General features: G+C 69.0%; 1 protein-coding gene across 1 annotated transcript; it reads left to right on the top strand.

Moving 5' to 3' along the window:
* Nucleotides 1-2,506: 2,506 nt before the first annotated feature.
* On the top strand, nt 2,507-18,178 carry MNEG_0788 (spindle pole body protein; the record flags this gene model as incomplete). Its single annotated transcript, XM_014050724.1, has 33 exons — nt 2,507-2,595; nt 2,821-3,151; nt 3,363-3,493; nt 5,143-5,337; nt 5,546-5,716; nt 5,960-6,227; nt 6,442-6,524; nt 6,767-6,847; nt 7,138-7,827; nt 8,030-8,173; nt 8,558-8,665; nt 8,896-9,027; nt 9,281-9,364; nt 9,545-9,680; nt 9,890-10,005; nt 10,175-10,405; nt 10,552-10,687; nt 10,973-11,146; nt 11,368-11,796; nt 12,039-12,320; nt 12,539-12,705; nt 12,864-12,947; nt 13,131-13,231; nt 13,432-13,777; nt 13,952-15,020; nt 15,261-15,584; nt 15,772-15,908; nt 16,113-16,209; nt 16,428-16,610; nt 16,766-16,911; nt 17,049-17,169; nt 17,400-17,515; nt 17,746-18,178. Coding segments are annotated over 33 exons (7,335 nt in total), but the record flags the coding sequence as incomplete, so codon positions are not given.
* Between the last annotated feature and the right edge of the window lie 1,162 nt (nt 18,179-19,340).

The following is a 19,340-nucleotide window of genomic DNA, read 5'->3' as shown; positions in this document are numbered from 1 at the left end:
GGCGGCGGTGACTCTGGAGGCGGCGGCGGCGCGGCCGCCGAGGGGTGGTCGCGCGAGCCAGTAAGCCTCGAGGCGCACCTTTTTGACGCCGCGTGCGCCGCCGGCGGCGTCTCGCTGGTTGGACGCCGACTCTGGGTGTTTGAGTCGCATGCGCTGCGCGACGCGGCTGGCGCAGAGCGCGGGCGCCGCAGCACACTCGCGCTCTGCCCGCGCTGCGAGCTCGGACGCCACGGCAGCTGGGTGTGCGCGGAGGTGACGGGCTTCGGCGCGCCAGCGGGCCGTGCCGGCGGCGCCGGCGGCAACGGGGCCGCCGAGGCGGCCCCGCCGGACGAGCTCGCGCACGCGACGCACCGCGTGCGATTTGTCGCTGGCAGGCGGCTGTGCACTGGCTATTTGCTGCTGGGCGCCTGCTACTGGCAGCTGGCGGCGGACGGGCCGCCGCCCTTTGTGTGCAGCCCCAAGGACGCTGTGGTGTGCGCGCCCTTGGCACCGCCTCGCATGCTGAGGACGGCGGCGGCGGAGTTTGACCCAGACGAAGGGGCCCAGGAGGGCGGCGAGCGAGCCAGCGGGCTTCTGCCAGCAGCGTCACCGGCTGGGCGCGAGGGGCCGCGCAGCGAGCCGCCGCGCCGGCTGCGGCGGCTGCGGCAGCTCGGGGCCGCGTCTGCTCCCAAGCCAGCGCTGACACCTGTGGCGGCCCCAAAACCGCCGCGCCTGGCTGCCAGGGCTGAGACACCCTTGGGGCCGTTGACCGGCGCGGCGGCTGCAAGCGGGGCCGGCCGAACGCGCGCCCTGGCCAAACGTGTCAACGTGGAGGGCACAGACGAAGCCGGGAAGGCATCGCTGGCTGCAGCCGCAGCCGCCTCTGGCTCGCGTTGCTTGTCCGACTCTGCTGCAGCGACAGTGAAGCCGTCGCCCGCGGGCGGCGCGAACGGCCGGCCCGCTGCAGCTGGGATCGCAGCTGTGCCAGGCACAGCACCGGCGGGCCAGGCGCGGTTGGGAGCTTCCTGCAAGGCGCCGCTGAGCGGACCAGATGCGGGCAGAGAATTATTGCTCAAGGGGGGGCCTGCTGATACAGCTGGCCGTGCAGGTGGTGCAGCAGGTCGCGAGGCTGTGGCAGCAGGAGCCTTGGCGGCAGCGCCGGCAGCGGCGCCAACAGCAGCCCGAACAGCAGCGGCAGCCCCAACAGCAGCGGCGGCAGCTGAGCCAACAGCGGAGCCAGCACCAGCACCTCTAGCAGCGGCGGTGGCAGCGCCAGCGGCAGCAGCAGCGCCCGAGCCTGCGCCCGAGCCTGCGCCCGAGCCCGCCCCCGAGCCCGCGCCCGAACCCGCGCCAGAGTCCGCGCTGGAGCCCACGCCCGCCCCTAAATCGTCGCCCGAGCCCGAGCCCGCGTCGGCACGTGCGCCAGGAGTGCCGGGTCTGGCGGCTGAGAATCTGTACGATACCTTTGCGTCGCTGGTCGGCAGCGTCCTCACAAACTCAGCGGACACATCAACACCCCGCCAGGTCAAGCTACCGCAGCTGCCGCCGATCCCCACTCAAACCCCCACCCTTGAAGTGCGCTCATTCGTGCGCAAGGGCCTGCTGGCGGTGATGGTGGCGGTCAAGGGGAGGTACGCGCCTTGCTGCTCCCAGCTGTGGCGCCACATGAGCAGCGTCGGCACGGAGAGCGTGTGTGTGCAATACGTTTTCGTCCAGGCAGCATGCGCACGCGGCGACACTGACCTGGTCCAGCTGTGGTTGGAGGAGGTGCTGGCGCCGAAGCAGCAGCCGCAGCAGCAGGCGCAGGAGCAGTCGTAGCAGCAGGCCTGTCCGGCTGAAGAGGCGGCGCGGCACCGGCTGGGCGCGTGTGGGCCATGTTGGAGGCCATCGACGGGTCACTGACGGCAGCACATGGCCACCTGTCAGGTGGCTGTGGTGGCTGCGGGCCGGCATGCGGCCTGATTGGCCAGGACGCGTCCATGCACCATCACAGCATAACATTTAGAGAGTTTGAATACTCTCACAATGCCGGAGTGTATTGTTCTCGTTCTTCTCCTCCCGCCTTTCAACAATTGACGGGTTGCTCGAAACGTCAGGGCGGTTCAGCAAGGTAACGTGTTGAAATGAACGGTACTTGGGATCCTCGAAATTTTCGTAAATTCTTAGTGCACAAGTGTTGACCGTCGATCTGGGGTCTATCAATCTGTGTCTTGTGTGTCATCAAATGAATCGTAGATGACGCGCTGGTGGCGAGGCCTCAGCCTCGGGAGGCTGCGGGGCCCCTGCAGCACTTTTGAACGGGGATCATAGCTGGAGTGCAAAGGAGCTCAGCGCGTATGACAAAAGCGCAAACAGGGACGTCGGCATCTCTGGGGCCCTTCCACGCTGCACGGGTGAGACATGACAACCCACTGCTTCGCCGCTTGTGCTGCGCTGGTGTCTCCCTGATTGTCGATGTGCTGAGCTGCAGCACCTTCACCCCCACCCACAGCCGGATGGTCCGCCCAGCCCGGCACACACAATCAGCATGCTGGGCAGCAAGGGTAGGAGCGCCCAGCAGCCGCAGCCAGCGCCCGAGTCACCGCCAGTGTACACCGTGAAGCGCGTGGGCGGCGGGTGAGTTGGTGGCGGCCATTTGTTGCAGGGAGCAAAAAAGCGTTGGGGTGCACAGCCTAAACGGGCGCGTGATGGGAACAAAGAGGTGATCCCCCACACTGTCGTGATTGATGACAGCTTTCCAGGCCTGCCGTGATGCTGATAAGCAGCAGGCGATGCGACATCCCCTCGATTGACAGGCAATCCCGCACATCGTGCCACAACGCCCCTCGCTCTTCGTCGCAGGTATGAATACGCCGCAGACACAGCGGCGCCCTCTGATGCGCGGCGCAGCAGCTACAGCGGCAATGGCGGCGGCGCGCTGGGCCGCACCGCGCGCCCGGATCCTGCGACACCCACGGTCGCCGACACAAGCACAGGCGGCGGCGCCGCAGTCGGCAGCAGCGCCGGGCTGAGCTCGGGGGCGGGGCAGGGCAGCAGCTTCCCATCGGCCTATGATCTGGAAATCATAAGGGAGGTCATCCTTGTCGCGGAGGAGCGCGCGCGGCGCGAGTACGCGCAGGGCAGCGGCGGGCGCGAGCTGACGCTCGTGAAGCTGCTGCAGGCGTACGAGCAGGTGCGGGGCTGCCCCCGCCCGCGGCCATTGATCCTGCAATATACAGTCGCTGCACGCCCATCCGCGCCCGCCCGTTCTGAGCCGTGGCCGTGAGGCAGGGCGCTGCATCCTATCCACCTCCAAACGGCACCCCATGCACCCCGCGTGCTGCCGTCGCCTCGCTCCCGTCTGGTGTGCCGTGCCATTGCGATGTTGTCACACCCACCCCCAGGTACTGCCGCGGCACGGTGTTTTGGCGGAGGAGGACGTGCATTACTACCGCATCCTGCTGCGCCTGAGCCTGGACCCCGAGCCCAACTGGTGGTCAAAGTTTGACCGGGAGGCCGCCGCCTGCGAGGCCAGGTGGGCAGTGCGCGGGCGGTTGCGGCGACTCAGGGTGGGCGGTTTTAGGGTTTTTCGCACGAGATGAGACAGGATGGGACACGCAGTGGGGTGGCGGGTTTTGGTTGCGGTGGATGGTTTGAGCGAGATTAATGCCAGCAGGAAGGAAGGCGCGCAGGAACATTTTGCTCGATGGTGCAGCTGGCGTGCCGGGCCCATTGCTGCACTAGTCGACGGAACCTGCCGCCCGACCGCGCCGCTTCCAGGTGCGGCAACCTTGGGTCCGCCCCTGGCAGCCCCTCATGCACCCTGCGCCCAGCCGACGGTGTTGTGCTGGCGGACGTCTCTGGCGGCCTCGGCACGGCGCGGTGGCAGCAGCAGCAGCAGGCGTGGGGGCCCGCGCCTGTGCCGGTGCGGGGCGGGCCCCCTCCCGCCACCTCACCTCAGCGGGGCGGGCGGCAGGGCATGGAGGCGTGGGGGCGGGAGCATCAGGACCAGCGGCTGAGCGGCAGCGGGGTGCGCCCGGCTTCCGCAGGCCGGCTAAGCAGCGGCGGCGGCGTCAGCTGGGAGGGCGCGGATGCGACAAAGGTATGGAGTTTCGGCCCTGAGGGTGGCGCTGGCGGCTGGGGGATGGCGGGCGGATGGGGCATGGGGAACGGCACGGCCGCGGCCGCCGCCCGGCGCAGCGGCAGCCTCAGCCCGCCGCGCGCGCGGCACAGATCCCGCCGCGGCGACGCGGCCGCGGCCGCGGCGCAGGCGCGGCGCGAGAGCGGGCGCCACTCCCCTGAGTTCAACGAAGGCGTGACCGTCGCAGAAGCAGCATTCCGGCCGGCGCCGGCGGCGGGCCTTCTGGAGTTGAGCGATGCTGGGTGTGCGGTCGCGGCCCCGTGGTGCGCGTCTGTGCGACCCTCCTCCTCTAGCCCTGGTTTGATGCGGCGGCCGCACCACGTCAGCGACACGGCAAATGGTGCCAGCGCCAGCGGCTGGCCCCGCAGCCGCAGCTGCAGCCCGACCATAGGGCTGTGCAGCTCGCCGCCGCGGCTGCGGCCCGGCGGGGCGGAGCCGCACGGGTCGCAGCGGCTGCGCCTAACGTCTGGCGATCGCGGCGCGAATGGCGGGGGCGGCCGCGCTCAAGGCAGCCTCGAGCGCTTCGTGCTCTCATCTCAGCTGCGGGCTTCCCTCGCGAGCAGCCGCGCGGCGTCTCCGCAAGCTGCGGGCAGCTTTGATGCCGGCCCGGGCGCCGCGGCGCCGCCCACTGCCGCGAGGACGCTGCTGGCCGCGCTGCTGCCGCCCGGCGCGGCGGCGGAGAAGGAGCGGCGGGATCTTCATGAGTACCTCGCGTTTTCTCGGCGGTTGGGACTCTTTGTGCTGTGGCGGGAGCACGCACGCGTCGCGCGGGCGATGCGGTGAGCGTTTGGCCTGCAGTGGGCTCAAATGTTTGCTAAAAACGCTGCCGTGAGTTCGGTGGCGTGGCGCCGCATGACCCTCAAGTCCTTGATTCCGCGCAGCCTCGGTCCCTCATGAAATCATCACCCAACAAAGCATGTCTGCAAGCGCGCGAGCGCATCCACCCCCACCCACGCGCACACACGGCTGCCGGGCACATGAGCAAACGCACGCATCACGCATGCACGCATGCATGCATGCGCGCACCCTTATCACGCATGCAGGGACCCCCAGGAGCGCGCCGTCGCGCGGTGGCGCCTCGCCATGTCCTTCTGGGAGGTGCATGCCGCGCGCCGCTGCCTGCGGCGCTGGCGGCTGTACGCGCGGCTCGCGCGCCTGGGGGAGCAGGAGGACGAGGCGGCGCGGCGACTGGGGCGCGCGTTCTCGTGGTGGCGCGGCATGGCGCTACACTACCGCAGGTGACGGGGCCGGCGTGGCGCGCCGCGGGGCGGCGGCCTGCTCATGGATGCAGGCATGTGGCGGATGCGCGTCTCAATCACACGTCCGGCGACGTGCAGGGGCGCAGGTGACCCCCTTTCTTCCTATGCAGCCGCGTGAGTTCTGCAACCACAGTTGCTGCCTTCCGCATTCGCAATAACCACCCATGTTCCCGACCATAAACTGCAGGGAGCGGGGCCTTGGGGAGGGCCACGTCCAGGAGAAGGCCCTGGCGGGCGCGTTCTCGTCGTGGGCGGCGCGCGCCGGCGGGCGCGGCGGCGGCGAGGGCCAGGCGGCCGTCGCGGCGCTGAGCGCGTGGGTGGGGGGCGGGCTGCAGGCGGCCTTCAACACGTGGCGCTGGTGCGTTGTGGGGGTAGGGCGCGATTTGAGAGGAGGTTGGGGAGGGAGAGCTTGGGAGGACGCTGCGAAAGGACAGCACGAGTGTCAGCAGTTATCAAGTTGGTAGGGTTCCAGCACCGGTTGCATTGTGGGAGCCCAGCGCGTGGCGCAGGGGACACGCAGCTCGTCCACCCTAGTATCAAGCTAGCCTCGCCTTTCCTTATATGAGTTTCCCAAAGCATCACCCCGCGCGCGCGCGCGCAGGGCCACCGAGGAGAGCCGCGACCGCCTGGCCGCCGCCCGCACCCACGACTGGCGCGCGCGCGCCAGCCGCGCCCTCGGCGCGTGGCACGCCACCGCGCGCGCCCGCGCGCGCGAGACGCGCCTGCAGCAGGAGCTGACGTGGCACCACGTGCAGCACGTGCAGGCGGCGACGTGGCACGTGTGGCGGCGGGCGCTGGAGGCGCGGTGCCCGCAGCACAGGCTGCTCAGATATGCTTACGTCCGCCGCGGCAGGGCCACCCTGAAAAAAGTGGGTGGCGCCGCCACGTCCCTGATCCGCCAGCCGCATTCAATCACCCTGGCAAGGCCGTGCCGTGCAGGGAGATTTGCCTGCCTGACTGTGTGAAAGCTGGCCTGGTTTGGATGCTCATCGGCGAGTAGCAATCGCGCGTGGCACGTGTCATGTCAGAAGGTCAGGGCAGTGACCCCACTCGCCCTGCCCCGCGCACCCGCCCGCCCCGCAGGCGCTGCTCTTCTGGCGGGGCTGGGCGCCGGTGTCGCGCGCCGCGCGGCGGCGCGAGCGCGACAAGCTCGCGGCGATGGCGCGGTGGCGGCGGCGCAGGCGCGCGGCGCGGCCCGCCCCGCACTGCAGCACGTTGCAGCCGCTTGTCCTTCTTCAGCTTTTTGAGGGAGGGGCAGTCATCTTTCGTGGGCCGCGTGCAGGGCGGCATTCTTGCCAGGGCCACCCCACCAAAAGTGAATGGAGCTTTGGGGGCGGCCCGGTGCAGCGCACTGCTCAACAAGCAGCGCTCAACAACCGCAAAACCCCCGTCCCTCGCCGCGCGACAGGCTGTGGACTGCCTTGCGCGACTACACTGTCCGGCGGCGGGGCGCGAACCAGCTGCGCGCCAGGGCGCATGCCCACCTCAGGTATGGTCTTGGGTTTTTGGGGGCGGTGGTGTCAGCCACTGACTTGTGAATTCGGTACAAATGCTTGCGCAGCTCTTGACCGAGTGGCCGAATGCCTGGCAGCCGCGGGAGCCTGCCTCGGCGGCTGTCAGCTGTGTCGCAGTTGCCTGTTGGCGGCGCTGTGTCGGGCCGTTGAGATCCCCGCACGACAACCGAGCTGAGGCCGCCCGCCTGCTCAGCTGCCAGCTGTCGGCTGGGGGCCAACCACTGCAGCAATCAGTCTGTGCAATTCACGCCTCCGCGCTCCCCAGGGCCAAGTGGCTGCGGCGCCACCTCGACCGCTGGGCGCGCGTGTTTGAGCTTCGAGGCGCGCTCGAGGCCCGCGCCGACGCGTTCGCCGAGCGCCGCGCCGCGCGGCGGCTGGGCTCAGCGCTTTCGTGGTGGCGCGGCTGGCGGGCGCACCAGGCGCGCAAGCGCGAGTGGCGCGCGATCGTCGAGGCGCACATGTCGGCGTCAGCGCGCGCGCGGTGCCTCGCCGCGTGGCGCGGGCGGGTGCTGCGCAAGGCGCAGCTGCGGGAGCTCGAGGCCGCCGCCCGCGGCGCGTCCGCACGCGCCTCGGCGCGCGCCGCGCTGCGCGGCTGGCGCGCGCGCGCGGCGCGCGTTGCTTCTTGGCGTGGCGCGACGGCGGCGGTCGCGGCGCGGCGGATGCGAGCGTCGATGGCAGCGGCGTTTGGCGCGTGGCGCGGGCATGCGAGGCGGCGGCAGTTGGATCAGGAGGCGTATGATGAGATTTTGAGGCGGGATGTTCTGCGGGTCTGGGGCGGCGCGATCTCGCGCTGGCGGGCCGCGGCGGACTCTCGCCGCCGGCTCGCGGCCGCGCGCGCGGCGCTGCAGACGGCGTGCGCGCGGCGGTGCCTCGTGCACTGGAAGGCGCGGGTGGACTACAGAGCGGACTGGCAGGCGTTCCAGGGGGAGGCAGTCCGGCGGCTGGCGGCGCGAAGGTGGGGGGCGGGCTGCCGCTGCCACGGGTGGATGTCTCAGCCACTTGATTCCTCGTCAGAACGGGGGTGAACCCTGAATCTCTGATTGTGGTTGTCAAATCACCTTTCAGGCTGCCGTGATCCAGTCCACACCTGTGGAACCGCACGCCCTGATGCGTCTGCCAAGCTACCCTCCCGCCTGCGAACGCCGCCCTCTGTGAAGGCTCGCCTCGTGGACGCGCGGCTGGCGGGCGGCGGCTGCACGGCGTGCGCTGCTGCGGCGCCTGGAGGCCGACTTCCTGGAGCGGGCTGCGCAGCGGACGGCGGCCGCTTGCTTGGCGGGGTGGCGAGCCCTGCTGGTCCGCAAGTGAGTCTGGGATCTCAGGGAGGGAACAGCCACTGCGGCGAGCTGCGCACAGAAGCAGTACGCGCACGTACGCGCGTGTGCACGCACAATTGCACACGAGCAGACTTATGCACAACGCACGCACTCGAACACACACAATAACATACTGTCACACGATTGAACACGCACAAACACACAGATACACACACACACACACACACACACACACACACACACACACACACACACACACACACACACACACACACACAACTACACAAACACACACACACACACGCAATCACATAATTACACAATAACACACCATCAAACAGTCAGTCACACGCACAAGCCCATTACATACACACTCACAATTACAATTACACACGACCATAATGCCTCCAGGGTGTCCAAGCAGATGAAGGCCCTTTCAGCGCTGCTGCACGCGGAGCGCGCCCTCAAACGCCGCGCCATGGCCGCATGGCTCCTCCGCCTGGAGGGCTGGCGCCTCAAGTGCGCCGGGGCGCCCGCGCGGGTGCCCGCGACCGCTGGACGGGGCTTCTGGCGCGGCGCCGCATCCACGCCTTATATACAACGTGCCGGCAGCCCAGTAACATCAGGGTCTGCGCCGCCCGTTGAGTGTGAATTCACTTGGTCCCGTTTGTACCGGCCACCAAGTCATCACCAGGCCTGCACACGCTCCAACACCCTCTTGACATCACACGGTGCTTGCGCCCACCCAGGCGGCTGCGGCGCGTGCGCGCGGATGCCTACTGCGCGGTGCGGCTGCTGGACGCCGGCCTGACCGCCCTCGCCAGCCACTGGGCGGAGGGTGCGGAGCTGCGGCAGCGGGCGGCATTCTTCGCCGCGGCGAGGTGGGCGGGGGCGGACGCGGTCGCCTTGCCGCACTCCCGCTCCGCCGGCCGAGTCTTGAGGCCCTGTCACTGCCCCGTTGTTTCAGGGGGCCAGGAGAGCGTGTTTCTGGGGGCCGTGCCGGGCAGTGTCGCCGCCTCGCCGCGGTTCTCAAGTCATCCGCACAGAGCAGCCGCCCGTCTTCCATCCCGTTGGGCCGGTCGCGCCCCCCACTGACCCCCTCGCCGTCTCTATTGCTGCCTCCCTCTCCCCTAGACAGCAGCGGCTCAACGCAGACCTGATGCAGGCATGGATCGCCGAGGCCAGGCGGCGGCGCATCAAGCGGCAGCACGTCGAAATGTGGGTGCTCTGCGCTCAGCGCCCGGCTCCCTCAATTGCTTGAACGTTCTTGATTGGCAAGAGCGAGCTAGTGGGCGCGCCGCACCGTCTTCCTCATGTACGTGTAGCTTTTTCAGTGCGTCCCGCCAACAGCCCCTTTTCAGTCGCTGCAAACCGCCGCAACCGCCGCAACCGCCGCAGGGCCGATGTATACCACACTGTCAGCCGCCTGGACGGCGCGTTCAAAGGGTGGCGCCGCGAGGCCGCGCGGCGCGCGCGGCTGCGGGCGGTGCTCGTGCGGGCGCTGCTGCACTGGAGCAACCTCAACACGGCAAAGGTGGCGCCAGGGCCGAAATTTACTGATTCAGCCAAAAATGATCCCAGCCTGGCGGGCCGGCCGGCTAGGGGACACGGTTGGAGATGTGCGACAGCCAGTGCTGGCATCTGCAGCTGAAATGGTTTAAGGACTGCAGGCATTTGCAGGCTGGCAGGGTTGTCCCTTGCTTCGACAGCATTGGTTCCGTCCCGCTCGCGCGCGCTTCGCAGGCATTTGGGTGGTGGAAGGAGTGGGCGCTGACGCGGGCGGCGCTGCACCGCCGCGCGCGCGCGTACGTGGCCGCGCTGCTCGGCAGGGAGATGGCCTGGGCTTTCGGCAAGCTCAGGTGCGGCCTCGCGTCGCAATTTGATGCTCTGCCATGCGGAATTTGGCGCCAAACACAGCACACCATCGCACCGCAGACCCGCGCCCAGTTCACCCCCTGCTTTGCTTCTGTTGCTGCTTGCGAGGTGAACTGATCGCTGTCGCGAATGCCTGATTCGCCCTCATCCCAGGGGCAATGCCATCCGGAAGCGCCGCTCCCGCGCGGCCAGGGCTGCTTACACGCGCGGGCTGCTCGCGGCCTGCTTCTCCGCGTGGCGCCGCCGCGCGCGCGACGCGGCCGAGTGGCACGGCGTGCTCGCGGCGCACGGCGCGGCGCAGCGGCGGGCGCTGCTGGCGCAGGCGCTCGGCGGGTGGCAGGACCGCGTCAGGTTCAAGTCGTGGAAGGAGGGCAGCATGATGAGGTAAGCCATCATCATGACCTGACCTGATCTGACTCATCTGATATGATGCCACTGATCTGATCTGTTCACCATGGCCCTTTGTGCCGTGTGAGCAGAGGCACATCGGTGGGCCTACCAAGCCGGCCGCGACACCCACTCTCCCGCAGGGCGCTGATGCTTTGGGGCGGCAACCGCCGCCGCCTGTGCTTTGCCGCGTGGCGCGCCTATTCTCGCCAGAGGCGCGTCAAGGCGAAGCGGATCGGGCGCGCCCTCGGCCACTGGACCAACGGCTCCCTGACCCGGGTGCGCATGGGGGGGGGGGAGAGAGGGGGGCGAGAGCCTTTGCAGCTTACTTGGCACGCCCAGGGGCAGGAGCGATTGCCAGCAGTTGTGCAGCCATGGTGGAGCGCCGCGCAAACCCTTTGCTGAAGACCACAATCAAAGCGAAGGTGCTTCGTTGTTGGAGCGTCACGTTGTTGGGCGTCTCATCAACCAGCATCACACGTGTGACAAATGCTTGCTTGGATCTGCTCTCACTGTGCCTTGCTGGAACGCAACCTCTGCCCCTTCTGTTGGCCCCACCTGCAGTGCTTCAACGAGTGGCGCGACTACGTCACGCGCCGCCGCGTCGCGCGCGCCGTCGCCGCGCGCTTCGCCGCCCGCTCGCTCTCGACCGCTTTCGCCGCGTGGCGCGCATGGGCGGTGCGGAGGGCGGGGCTGGCGGCGGCGGAGGTCCAGCTGCGGCGGCGGACGCGCTTGAAGGTGGGCGCGGCGGCATTGGCTCACACAATCGCGCTCTGCGTCCCCCACCCACCCTGCTGTGCGTGCTGCGCAGCCTGCTGGCGTTCACCATCCACATGCTACTGTGCCGCCGTCGCTCCCTGACCCCGTTCCATTCCGGATCAATCATGTGAACATATCCACATGAATACAAGCGTATTTACAACGTGTGATCGATCTGATCCCACCCACCACCTTGCCAGGTGCTGTGGGAGGCCTGGGCGGCGTGGCGGCAGTTTGTACCGCTGTCCATATCCCACAGGGACCTGGCATTCAGAGCAGAGCACCACTGGGTGGGCGGCCGCCTCGCGCGCGCCTTCTGGGGCTGGCAGACCGGCGCTGCGCGGCGGCGCGCCAAGCGCGCGGCGCTGCAGGACGCGCTGCTGCACTGGCGGCGCGCCGCGCTCGTGGCGGCGCTCGCGGCGTGGCGGCGCGGCGCGGGGCTGCAGGCGCACGAGCGTCGCGGCACGGCGGGCGCGGACGCGTGGCGGCGGGGGCGGGTGCTGGCCGTGGCGGTGGCGGCGTGGCGGCTGAGGGCCCGGCGGAAGGCGGAGGGGCGGCAGCGGGCTGAGTGGGCCATGGGGCGCCAGCGGCAAAACAGGCTTGGGCACACATTTGACCAATGGCGCAAGGTGCGGCAGAGCGGTTCCCTCCCACTATTCGCATGGGATCAACGCACTTGCTTGTCTCTTCTCTGCCCATTGGGCGTTCTTGCAAACCATATATCCCCCCGGGCTACCCTTTTCCATGCCTCGGTCTCTGTCGGCAAAAGCGGCTTTCCGCCGCCCCTGATCCTTGGCTGACGCCGCTCTTACTCCCCTGCCCGCCCCTCCCCGCCCCGCTCCCCCATGTCACCACACTTGACTGCAAACAGGCCGCCCAGACTCGCGCGTACATGCGGCAGGCGAAGGAGGTGGCGCGCATCTCCTGGTCGTCCGCGACCCTCCGCAAGGCCTTCCGCGCCTGGTGGCGCCGCGCCGCCCGCGCGCGCGCCGCGCGCGCCGTCAGCGGCGCCGCGCGGCTGCGGGCGCTGGCGCTCGCCCTGGAGGCGTGGCGGCTGGGGGCGGCGGCGCGGCGGCGCAAGCGGGAGGTCGTGCACGGCGCAGCGCGGCGGCTGGACACCGGCCTCGTGCGCAAGTCGTGGGGGGCATGGAGGGTGAGCGCGACTGCTGCTGCAAAAACACGCGCGCCTGACTCGTCGTGCGGCTTGTAGGTTGATGGGGGGGTAACGACTTAAAACCACTCCAGCAGGCATTGGAAGGGACTTGTCAGCCTCTGCTTATGCCCTTCACATGATCAATGGGTGCCTTTGCTTGCAAAAAGGGCGACGCCAAATCGGCACTCTGCCGCGTCATCCCGTCTGCAAACGCCCAGGAGGCGATGGACCGGCGGCGGCAGCTGCTGGCCGGCGCCGACGCCGCGCTCGCGACCGCGCGCGCCGCGGTGCTGCGCCGCGCGCTCGGCGCGCTGCACCTGCACGCGGTGCGGTCGCGCATGGCGCGCATGGCGGTGGCGCGCTGGAACGACGCGCGGGTGGCGAGGTGGGTTGGGCTCGCAGCTGCAGTGCATACGGATGTGTTGATGTAAGAATGCGTGCTTTGGTGCAGCAACCAGCAGAGTAGTTGGTCGGTCCTGCATTGATGCACCAAGGTCTGCTCACAAGTCAGAGGTCGGTTCCATTTTGCTGCCGTGGGTGCAGGTGCTTTGAGGCGTGGCGGGAGCAGATGGCGTACGCCGCCCACATCCGCAGCGGCGCCCTCGAGCTGCTGACGCGCTGCAACAGGTGCGCGGCTGCCTCGCTGACGTTTGACCAGGGGTGACCGTTGACCTGCGTGGTGTCCAGGTCAGCAGAGCGGGTCGCATGAGCTTGCAACTGGTGGCGTGCGCCATACCAGAAGGTAATGAATGCATTGCCTTTTCACTTCACGCCGACGGAATGCCTGGCCTCACGCACGAGCGCAATTAGGCGCCTGGCCTGGAACGCGCTCCAAGAGTGGCGGCAGCTCGCCTATTTTGAGCCGCGGCTGCGAGAGGCCGACGCTTTTTGGGCGCGGCGGCGGCAGACGGGTGAGTTGCGTCCTGCTGCTGCGCTGTCGCGGGTTGGCTGGTGCCCTCAGAGGCGAGGGCGGGGCTGCTTGACCAGGGGCTGGGGCTGCTTGATGCGTTCTGTCCTGGCATGACATCTACATGGGTTGCCACGTCGCATTAGGCTCCCTCAGCAAGTCACGCCAACGCGCCGGCCCTCGGGCCCGGCGCACGCCCCGCAGGCGTCCTGCGCGCCTGGGCCCGCCGCTGCCGCGCCGTGCGCCGTGCCACCGCGCTGCACGCGGCGCTCTCCTCTAGATGGAACCGCGGCACCCTCGCCATGTGCCTGGGCGGATGGCGCTTAGTGGCACAGGAGCAGGCCCAAAAGCGCGCCCTCGAGGGCCGCGCCGCCGCGCGGTGGCGCAACCTGCACCTCTCCGCGGCGTTCGGCGCGTGGCGCGGCGCGGCGGCGCGGGCGGCGCGGCGCGAGGGGGCGGGGCGGCAGGTGGCGCTGAGGTGGCGGAGCCTGCACGTGTCTGCGGCGTTTGGGGCGTGGACGCGGCTGGTTCACGAGCGCCGCAGGCACAGGTGCGCTCCACAACAGCGACGTGCGTGGGGCTGCCTTCTCCCAAGACTGGGTGATTTGATGATGTGGGGACGTGTCGGCGCCTTGGCCTGGAAGCCAACCCTGTCTTCCAAAGGGCGCACCCTAAGCTGTGTGATCGCCGCTGCGCCTGCATGCCATCACTTTGTCAACTCCAGGGTTGCGCTGGAGGCGCTCGCAAGCCGCTGGTCGGCGCAGCAGCTGGCGGCGGCGCTGGTGGCCTGGCGCGGCGTCGCGCAGGACATGGCGGCGCGCCGCGCGGTCGCGGACGCCGCGGCGGCGCGCATCCAGTCCAAGCTCCTCGCCGCCGCGCTCGCGGGCTGGCGCGAGCGCGCGCGCGACCGTGCCGAGATGCGGCGGCGCGCGCTGCGCGCGGGCAGCCAGGTGCAGCGCGGCGCGCGGGCGCGGGCGTTCGCGGTGTGGCGCGGCGCGGCGCGAGCGTCCGCGCGGCGCCGGGCTGCCGCCGCGGTCGTGAGCGGGCGCTGGGGCGGGCTCCTCGTCGCATCGAGCTTCAAGGGGTGGCGCGTCGCCGCTGCTTGGTCGGCGCGCAAACGGGAGCTGTCGGCGCGCGCGGCACGGCGCATGCGGCGCCTGCGCCTGACGCGCGCGCTGCATGGCTGGCAGGCAGCGGCCGCCAGGTCAGCGTCGCTGCGCTCCAAGTCGGCGCGCGTCGCGTCCGCGCGCCGCGGCGCCGCGGCGGCCTCTGCATGGAGTGCATGGCGCGCATTTGTGCGCATGCAGCAAGCGCGGCGCGCTGCATGGGCTGCCGCACGGGCGCACAGGCGCCATGCAGTGCTGGATGCATGCATGGGCCTGTGGATGGTTGCGACCGCGAAGCAGCGGCAGACTGCGGCTGCCCGTGAGTACTCCGGCTCGCGGCGCATGCGTGCCGTGCTGCTCGTATGGCGAGACGCGGCTGCGGCGGCCCATCTGCGGCTCGAGCGGTCGGCGGCGATGCGGACACGCGCAGACGCCCGCGCCCGCGTGACAGCGCTGACGTCGGTGCTCGGCGCATGGCGGGCGCGCGTGCTGCGCAGCCGTGCCCTGCACGAGTTCGTCGTGGCGCGCGCGCTGCGGGAGCTGCGCCGCTGCTTGGCGGCGTGGCGGCGCCATGCAGAGCGCATGGCGGGCGCGGCGCTCATCATGCGGCGCATGCTGGTCGGGACGCTGGGCGGCGCGTTTGCGGAGTGGCGGCGCGCAGCAGCCGAGCAGGCTTACTGGCGAAGGGTGAGGCCACAGGACAAGGAACCACACCTTTGGGTGGCTGCGCAAAGCGTGCACAGGCCCATGCATGACCCCGCCCGCGCCGCGCATTGGTGCACAAACACCAAATAACCACACCTGCACGCCTGCTTCAATTTGAAAAGCATGCGCCTCTCGTGGTGCAGCACCAACCACAATCACTAATGCTCGTTTCACTTGATTAGCAATCCATGATATACTCTTTGGCACAACCATACATGTCAGGCACTCTTGAAGCTCGAGCTTATATTGGAAGACGACCCGACGGCCGCCACCGCCGGCCGCGCCGTCGTCCACCGCTGGCTCACCTGGCGCGCCGCCACCGCCCTGGAGGCCTGGCGGGTCGCGGCTTCGGGGGCGGCCCGCGCACGCGCCCTGGCAGCGCGCGCGGACGCTCACAGGCGTAAGTCGCTGCTACTCAGGGGGCTGATCGGTCTGGGGCTCGCCGTTCGGCGGGCGCAGGCGAGGCGGGCCGCAGAGCGGCACTGGGCGGCGGCGACCACAGCGGCGGTGCTGCGGGCGTGGGCAACAGAGGTGTGGGAGAGCAAGGTGCGCCTTGGCGCGGGCCGCAGGGTGAAATCCTGCAGCACAGCTTGCTTGTTGCCCATTCACGCGCGTTGTTTACATCAGTCCAGGCTCCGTCTGCTGTGGAGGCCCTGAGGTACGCAACGCACTAGGCTGGTCGCGCCAGCAGCAACCTGTCAGAAACATCTGTCACACCACACGCCCCCCGCAGGTTGCGGCCCGCAAGTTGACGGCCGCCGTGTTCCTCTGGACGCACACCCTCCAGCGCAACGCGCTCAGCGCGTGGCTGACGCATGCGCGGCGCGAGAAGCGCATGCGGCACTTAGTGGGTGTCGCGCTGGCGTTCAGGTGAGCACGCACACACATGTGACCGTGTGCTGTCATTCCTCGGGATGGGAGTGATAACTTTGGCTTCCTCAGAGATGGGACTCAAACAATCACAGAGGGTGCACAACCATACACCAGGCCCGGGCACATTGTTTGGCGCCGCACGCTCGCAAATGCTTGCCTCTTGTGCTGCCGCGGCCTGTCGTATGCTGCTGCTGCGAGCAGGTCGAGCACCCTGCAGCGCAGCGTTGTGCTGGGCTGGCGGCGGGTGGCGTCTTTCCTGGCGCCCCTGAGGCGGCGGCTGGAAGACCTGGAGGCGCGGGTGGGTGGCGGCTTCGCAGCAGCTTTGCAAGCGGCCGCAGAGGGAGATGCAACACACTTGCGTGGTGCAGGGCGGCAGCGTGCCTTCAGGGGCAAGCGTTTGCATGTATTTCAGGTTTGAGCATCAGCCCTCGTGGCAGCCTCCTGGTTTGGGTGTGCAAGCCAGCTCGCGGTGCTCTTGCTTGAGTGGTGTCGTTCTCATGGACACCTGCCGTGCAGGCGCGTCGCAGCCGGACTCGCGAAGCCCTGGCCACGTGGCGCAGCAACGCAGCCGAGCAGGGCGCGGAGCGGCGCATGCTCCACCACGCGGTCATGCGTATGGCGCACGCAAAGCTCGCCGCGGCGCTGGCGGGGTGGCGGGCCGCTGCGGCGGCGAGGCGGCGCAAGCGGGGCATCCTGCAGGTCGGCTGGCGGCTGATGAACTCACAGGCCTGACGTGGCGGCGGGACCTGCTCTTGAGATCATGCAAGATGGATGTTTTGACGCGGATTCAGCAGCAATCTTTTAGGCTGACCTGTTCATGCTCACGCTCACCACACCTGCCGGCGCCCCCGCAGGTCGCGCTTGCGCGCCTGCGCCACCGCGCCGCGCTGCTGGCGCTGAACCGCTGGCGCGAGTTCGCATCCGAGCGGCTCGCGCTGCGTGCCAAGGCGCAGGCCGTGGTCAAGCACATGCTGCTGCGGCGCCTCTACGCGGGCTTCTGGTGAGGGAAGGGCGGGCGCTGTGATGGCGAAGCTCCTCTTCCAGACCCTGGCTGCAGGTTTCCCACCTCCTGGTCTGGCGCCCTTGCATTCCGTTGCGTCACTGTCCCCGTCGCCACCGCGCGGCCGATTTGCCCAGGGGCTGGCGCGCGGCCGCCACGGCGCGGCGCTGCAAGCGCCAGGCGGTGCAGCGGGCGTTGCTGCACTGGGGCCGCGCGTCGCTGGCGCGGGCGCTCAACACCTGGAATGCCTTGGGAGAGGTGAGAGCCGCTCTTTGCGGGCGTTGTTGATTGGTTGGTTAAGGACGCCACGCGACATTTGCGTGCTGTGCATCACCCCTTGCCTATTTCCCACATATGGGGACAAAGACCTACTTTGGTTTCAGCTGCGGCCACATGCAAGGAGCCAACGCATGTAGCAGGTCGCAACCTGCCCGCTGCTGCCAGCAGTCGCGCTCTGCTAACATGCACGCCGCCAAAATGCACCGCAGGAGGCGAGAGGGAAAGAGGCCGGAGCCCAAGCGCTGCTCTCGCGGTTCCGGCTGGAGCACACCCGCCGCGGCTTGGCTTGGTGGCACGACTTCGCCCAGTACAGCCACCACCACAGGTGCGGTTGCCCGCAGCTGCTGATGTCATCCGGTGTCAGCGCGCGGCGCCGGCTGTTGGCGGATCGCGGCGTCAGGCCTGATGGGTGATGAGGCCAGCTTATGTCAGAAAGCTCGCGGCTGGGCCCAAGACAGCTGATGGTCAAGGGTTACGCTCAGGATATGTTGACCAATTTACATTGCAAGGTTTTGACCAGCTTACAACGTTGGTGCCTGCAAATTTCACTCTCAGGACGGTGCTGGCATACTTCCACGCCCGCCACCTCCGCACCGACGGCGCCGCCGCGCTCGCCGCCTGGCGCACCGCCGCGCGCCGCGCCGCCCTCGCGCGCCGCGCCGCGTCGTTCCGCTGCGCCCGCCTGCTGGTGCGGGCCCTCGGCGCCTGGCTCATCGCGCACGAGGAAGCGAAGCTGGAAAAGGCAGCCGCGCACCACGCGGCCGCCGCCGCGCGTTTCGTGTTGCGCCGCGCGTGGCCGGCGGGCGTCGCGGCCGTGCGGCGGAAGAGGGAGCTGTTGGCAGCGGCGGAGCAGATGGCGGCGGCTCGGCGCGCCGGGCGCGCGCTTGCGGCGTGGGGACGTTTCGCTTACTACCGCCGCATATCCAAGGTCGCGCTGCACTGGCGCGTGCGGCGGCTGGGGTGCCTTGCGCTCAGGCACTGGGTGCAGGTGGGTGGTGCAGTGCTGGCGGGTCTGGGCCCAGCGTGAGCGCCTGTTGAGTCTAATGCATTGTTGCGAGGGATTGCTTTCCACTCGTGACATCCCATCTCAAGTTGTATGGATGATCGCATCAAAGTGGGGAGGCTGCAAGGCAAGGCAGTACAAATCGTTTCACTCATGAACGCATGCACGCGCACGCGCACACGCACACACACACACACACACACTCACACTCACACAGGCCGCCCGCATGCTGGCGGAGGATCGGCAGCACTTGGCCGAGCTGACTCACCACCACGCAGCTGCCGCCGCCACCAGCACCCTCTGCTCGTGGCAGACCCTCACCCGCGCCGCCCGCCACCGCCGGCGCACGGTCATGCTACGCGTACTGCGCGAGTGGGGCGCGTGGGCGGCGGTGCGGGCGGAGAAGGGGGCCCGTGTGCGGGAGGCGGCAGCGGTGGTGAATAGAGGGGTGCTGGAGCGGGTCTTCTTCTCATGGCGGTGGTACACTCAGGTGCGCTTCATGCTGGCTGGCTGGATGTGTGGGGGACCCCGCCGCAAACGTACTGGGGATGCAGCAGAATACGTCCAAGGTGCCGCGCTTGGAAGACGTTGCTACTGGTGCTTGTGTTTGTCAGAAGCGAGCGCTCAAGACAACTGCGCCGCCCTCCACTGCAGCTGCGCGTGATGAAGGAGGTGGCGTTTGCGCACAAGCAGCGCGCCATACGCCAGGCGCTGGCCATGGGGGAGCAGATCGCGCGGCGCCGCGCGCATGCTGCGCTGGCCGCCGCGCTGACGGCCTGGCGCGTGCAGGTGAGGGCCGGCGGCAGGCGCTTTGGTCTTGATCTCAGATCTCACATCTCAGATCTCAAAATCTTGACATGGTCAACATAAGAGCTGAACAGCCCGCATCCTAGTGGCTGGGTGGGGTAATTGAAGTTGTTTGGTGGCCGCCTGTCAAGTGAATCACCTCCTGGCAGCGTGGTTGCTGGTCGCGTCATCTGTGTGCTGCTCAGCCGGCCACTCCTCAACCTCAAACCGCACCCAAAAAGGTCCGCAAGTACCGCCGGGTGGCGGACAGGCTGGCCAGCATGCTGGAGGTCAGCCTCAGGGCCGCCTTCGCCGCCTGGCGCGGCGCGGCTGACGACGCCCGCGTCCGCCGCGCCCGCGC

The sequence above is a fragment of the Monoraphidium neglectum genome (genome assembly GCF_000611645.1).
Source record: "Monoraphidium neglectum strain SAG 48.87 unplaced genomic scaffold scaffold00069, whole genome shotgun sequence".
NCBI lineage: Eukaryota > Viridiplantae > Chlorophyta > Chlorophyceae > Sphaeropleales > Selenastraceae > Monoraphidium > Monoraphidium neglectum.
The sequence above is the reverse complement of the archived record's forward strand: the minus strand, read 5'-3'. Positions and strand labels throughout refer to the sequence as shown.